This window comes from Triticum dicoccoides, chromosome 4A (genome assembly GCF_002162155.2).
Source record: "Triticum dicoccoides isolate Atlit2015 ecotype Zavitan chromosome 4A, WEW_v2.0, whole genome shotgun sequence".
NCBI classification, from domain to species: Eukaryota; Viridiplantae; Streptophyta; class Magnoliopsida; order Poales; family Poaceae; genus Triticum; species Triticum dicoccoides.
Window position 1 is genome coordinate 457,458,049 of NC_041386.1, and position 5,621 is coordinate 457,463,669.

General features: G+C 39.8%; 1 protein-coding gene across 1 annotated transcript; it reads right to left on the reverse strand.

Annotated features, from left to right (window-relative positions):
- Window positions 1-425: 425 nt before the first annotated feature.
- Window positions 426-3,875, reverse strand: LOC119283550. Its single transcript, XM_037563043.1, has 7 exons — window positions 3,759-3,875; window positions 3,541-3,657; window positions 2,077-2,144; window positions 1,783-1,882; window positions 1,624-1,695; window positions 732-790; window positions 426-555 (listed from the first exon to the last, which is right to left on the reverse strand). The coding sequence occupies exons 1-6, from the start codon at window positions 3,873-3,875 to the stop codon at window positions 761-763; spliced, it is 504 nt and encodes a 167-aa protein (XP_037418940.1). The 3' UTR covers window positions 426-555; window positions 732-760.
- Between the last annotated feature and the right edge of the window lie 1,746 nt (window positions 3,876-5,621).

A 5,621-nucleotide genomic window follows, 5' to 3' on the forward strand; every position in this document is an offset into this window, starting at 1 on the left:
TGACAGAGCTATCAAAGCACGGACAGGAACGGTGACCTTTTTTGACAATGACAGGTAAAACAATATGGTTTAGAGCAATGTAATGTTTAATGGTAGCTTATCAGCGCCATTAGGTAATAAGTAATGATAATGTACCAAGAGATGAGGCTTTGGACAAACCTGAACCGGGTAATAACTAGTCAGCATCATGCAGCAGCAATGGGCAAGGGCTGAAATGGTAGGAACAGTGAAGACACGAAATTTCTTTGTCACATGCAGATTGCCTCCCAACTTTACTTGATCTCCCAACACTGGTGGAGGATCATTACCAGGTGGAACTAGAAGCATCATAATCTCACGCCCTTTCTTTTCTGCAAAGATAAGTTGTTCAAAGCCAATCTAAAATGGTACAACCAAAAATAAAAATAGCTCATGACAAACATTACCTTCTTCCAGCCCAACAAAGGCATCGTTCAGAAGATTGTTTATACCAATCAGTACTTTCTGAATCATCAATGACCAAGTGCCCTCAGATACTCGGACAGAAGGTAGCATTGCTAAGACTCTCGCAAATTTCTGAAGGATTGGAAGATGCGAAAAAACAGAGGTTGGTCAACACAATGAGAAATTTCATGGCAATGAGCGACAGAAGAAAGAACATCAAAATGGAGAATAAAACACACAAATGTTACTTTGCACAGCATCCCAAAAAGATTAATTCGAAGATAAGGCATGAAGCATACAGTGCTCACCTTTGATAATTTTACATTGACTTCTGTACTCATAATCTTTGCTGCAATGGTGGTTCAACCTGAATTGTGTAAATTAAGCACAATATGACATAATATAACAGCCAGTAAAATAGTAGGGAGTTGTACATTTGCTGTAGTTTCAGAGGTATGTACTAGAAACTACTTTTACAAAAATGATAAATAAGTGACACATGACAAATAAATCTAAAAGGAACATGTCACATAAAGAACTCTCGTGTGCCACGCACCTACATTTAAATCACAATTAGACATATTGATAGTAGCTCATGTAGATCATCAATAAAGATGTTCCAATTCAGTAACAAAAAATAGATATTCCAAACTTTCAACTCTATGATCCTACATCCACCCAGAAACCAACTTTTACAAAATTTTATTTATTAAAACACCTAACCAAACCTTTTCCTTCGAAGCTATTCTCAAGGATTAACTTTTCTCCCTTCTAGACTCAGAAAACTACTCCCTCCAGTTCACAATAAGCTTTTGGATATGGATATGGACATGGTCTCCAAAAGACCAAAACATAGCTTTGACCACTAATTCCTATGAAAATATATTTCTAAATCCCAGTAAAATTTAGATTTATAGAAGTACTTCTCGAGACAAAGGTACACGTAGAAATATTTCAGGTGGCTAACATAAATAGGAGTATTTTAAAGAGATATAAGAGTCAAAGTTTTATAAGTTTTGGCTAAACGCGTAACCAAAACTTAAAGTTTTCTGTAAACTGGAGGAAGAATATATGTGTTCACGATAAGAAATGAACTACTCCCTCTGTAAACTAATATAAGAGCGCTTAGAACACTATTTTAGTGATCTAAACACTCTTATATTAGTTTACAGAGGGAGTACAACATAAATGTAAACATACTTTATTGTAGTGTCGATTTACAGATGAGGGATACAATTTAATAACTGTCCTTAGCAAATCAATCGCTTCATCCTGCAAATACAGACAGAAGTAGATTACATATTTACTCTTGCATGCTTGAAATCAAACAGAGTAAGCCTGTGGGTGAAAACAACATACCGCCACTGGACCATTTTCATTTAAAAGCAGCAGCAATGGTTCAACAACTCTTCCAGCAAAGGATGATGCCTCTTTCTTTAAGTTCAAATATTTCGCCAATCTAATCAGAGAACAAGTTATGTTGCTTTCAACTGAACAAAACAGAGTAGCGCACAAAAGAAAGGGCAATGGATATGGACATATTGTTGAGCTTTAGTTTCAAATAATCACATTCACAATACTACGAAGTACCTACAATCCAACTATGTGCTTGACAGCTTGAGCAAGTAAAAGGACATAGCTTTCATGACATACCTCGCAAATAGATCAGACATGGAAGTACAAGAGACCAAAGTAACAAGTTGCAAGCTAGGTGGTCCTTTCTAGGAGGAAAAAAAGATATATCAGATAAATAATTGTATGAGAATGTTTCATTAAGAGAAAACTAGAAAGATAATTTTCTCTGGGGATGTGAAGACTATGGATTATATGAACTCCTGGGGAGCATTATTTAAGATCTTCGATAAAAACTTTTACTAGGGTGGGTTTTTCTTTAGATGTGGTTTGTTGAAATAGGTCATGCTCAATCTCAATCAGTCAAACTTGCTAGTGTATAAAACCACGCCAATGAGCTCAGTGAAGCCATAAAGATAACTAGTACTACTACACACCTGTCAGAAGTACTACACTGGTGTCAAAAACGCTCTTATATTATGGGATGTAGGGGGTAAAATATACAGAATAGGTCAAATAATGAGAACAAATGCCATCTGCAAGTTCAATTTGTGATATAATTTTCCAATAAAGGTTCATATTTACATCAAATGGACGGCGTTACATAATATAATTTCCGATTGATTGGTTGCGGTGGTAGCTTAGCATGCATCAGATATATAATAAATTTAGAGAAAAGTGATCTAGTGAACAAATGCAGTTTTATAATAGATTGAACACCTACAATTTAAATATAAAGAAAATGGTGACTGGCATTTCATTCTTCGGTTTAGATGTGACCTCAAAACAATCACAATATAACCAGAAATAAAGAAAAATAGCAATATCCACAAAGAAAGTTATGAACAACCACAAACACAGGCAGCCAGAAGGTGCCAAGCCAAACAGACTTAAGTTAACCCAAGGGACACTAAATTTACACGGATATCACTCCCACAGAGATCAGTGCCGAGGACAGACTTCTTCATCTGTTTTCTCCTAGGTGTAGAAAATCTCAACATCACATTTAATTTCATGGAAGTTGTCTTATCAATGAAGCAGGTCAATCAACTAGTATGACGTCAAACGTAACTCCAGCGAAGGTTGATCACATCTGAAATACCTAAATATTTCATTTCATGGAAGTTGTCTTATCCATGAAGGAGGTCAATCAAATAGTATGACGCCAAGTGTAATTCCAGCAAAGGTTGATCACATCTGAAATATCTACATTTCATGGAAGTTGTCTTATCCATGAAGGAGGTCAATCAAATAGTATGACGTCAAGTGTGATTCCAGCAAAGGTTGATCACATCTGGAATATCTCTATACTTCCAGATATCACTACCTTCCTGTCTATAATCTGCTTGGAATTTAATTAGCTCAACAAATTCAAACAAACTTAAACACATTTTTTATGAAGTTAATAATGGGATTCTCAAGACATTAGAACAGTGATGAAACAAGGGGTCCGGGTCCGGGGGTGGGGGCACACAATTGCTCAGAACAAAAACAAAACGAGAACATAAAATTCCACATAAAACTGAAGCAAACAATGTGCAGTACCTGCAAGTTCCTCAGAATCTTCTCAAACCAATCAGAGTATGATTCAGCAAAGCGCTCACTGCTGCACTCTTGGAAAGTCACGCCAAGTAAACAAGTTCCCAACCAACAACTATATGGCTAAAGATTTATAAACAGAGGACGCCAATATTAGTAAAGCATGTCTGATACATTTTCTTTTACATCAAAGATTTAACAACTGTTAAAGCTATCAGAAAAACCGTGGCGCGCCACGCCTCGGCGAGCTTTTGGTCCGACGGGTCCTGGAGGACCTCGGTGAGGAGGCCGTGCGTGCGCACCGCCTCCTCCGGCGGAACGGTGCTCCCCGGCTGCGGCATCCGCTCGCCAACCACCACTCGGAGCAGACGTGGCTTAAGCCAGTTGGTTATAGGGACGGTTGGAAGGAGAGACGGCTCGCCAACCACCCCGGCTGCGGCATCGCTGGTTAGTGAGGGGTCTGTGACTGGAGGCGGGCTGAAAGACGGCTCGGCCGGACTTGAGGTGGACGATAATAGGGACGGTTGGAAGGAGAGACCGAAGAAGGCGGCGGCTCCGGGACGGAGGGATAGGACGCCGTAAAACCCTAGCGGCTTCGAGCAGCAGAGTTTGGGTAGTTTAAAAAGAAAACTAACTTTGGTCTAAAAATAAAAATAAAACTAACTTACTTTCTCAAAATTCATTTAAAAAATCAAAATGTGACGCATACAAGTTTTGTAGATATTGTTATTTTACTGAAAAATATATTATTATGCTTGATCAAGTTTATACAAACATCAATGTATATAATATTATACCCGATAAACAAAGTAGAAAAGGTGAGGGAGATCGCTTTCCTCCTACGCGAGCAGACGGAAACCCTAGCCGCCGCCAGGGATCCGATCCTTCCGGCGGCTCCGCTCTGTTGGCGACCTCTTGGTCGTGAGTGGTGAGGGAGATCGTCGAATCCCGCGTGTGCGGTCGTCTTAACTTTAGGTTAGGGCCCTGGTAGCTTAGGATTTTGGGTTATTCAACTTGGCTTTGGCGGCGGCGACGGTGATGCTGAATAAAGAAGCTTTAGATTCTTCCACGACGGGGCAATCGTCTCTATGGTTGGTGATGGATTTGGAAATTAGTATGTTCAAGTGAGGATGTTGTGGCGTCGGCAGCATCCTTGTGGTGGATTTGTGTCCTCGGGCTCCGCCATTGCGGCAATGTCTGCTCCAACGTCGGCGTGGACCTTGGGAGGTAGTCCAGGAGCAGATTAATATTATGGTCCGCATCGACGGCATTTGAAAGACGAAACACTGGGTCCGTGGTTGATGTCTACTACACAACCTTCTTCTTATAGACGTTGTTGGGCCTCCAAGTGCAGAGGTTTGTAGGACAGTAGCAAATTTCCCTCAAGTGGATAACCTAAGGTTTATCAATCCGTAGGAGGCGTAGGATGAAGATGGTCTCTCTCAAGCAACCCTGCAACCAAATAACAAAGAGTCTCTTGTGTCCCCAATACACCCAATACAATGGTAAATTGTATAGGTGCACTAGTTCGGTGAAAAGATGGTGATACAAGTGGTATATGAATGGTAGATAAAGGTTTTTGTAATCTGAAATTATAAAAACAGCAAGGTAACTAATGGTAAAAGCGAGCGTAAACGGTATTGCAATGCTAGGAAATAAGGCCTAGGGTTCATACTTTCGCTAGTGCAAATTCCCTCAACAACAATAAGATAATTGGATCACATAACTATCCCTCAACATGCAACAAAGAGTCACTCCAAAGTCACTAATAGCGGAGAACGAACGAAGAGATTATGGTAGGGTACGAAACCACATCAAAGTTATTCTTTCCAATCAATCTGTTAGGCTATTCCTATAAGTGTCACAAACAGCCCTGAAGTTCGTACTAGAATAACACCTTAAGACACAAATCAACCAAAACCCTAATGTCACCTAGATACTTCAATGTCACCTCAAGTATCCATGGGTATGATTATACGATATGCATCACACAATCTCAGATTCATCTATTCAACCAACACATAGAACCTCAAAGAGTGCCCCCAAAGTTTCTACCGGAGAATCACGACGAAAACGTGTGCCAACCC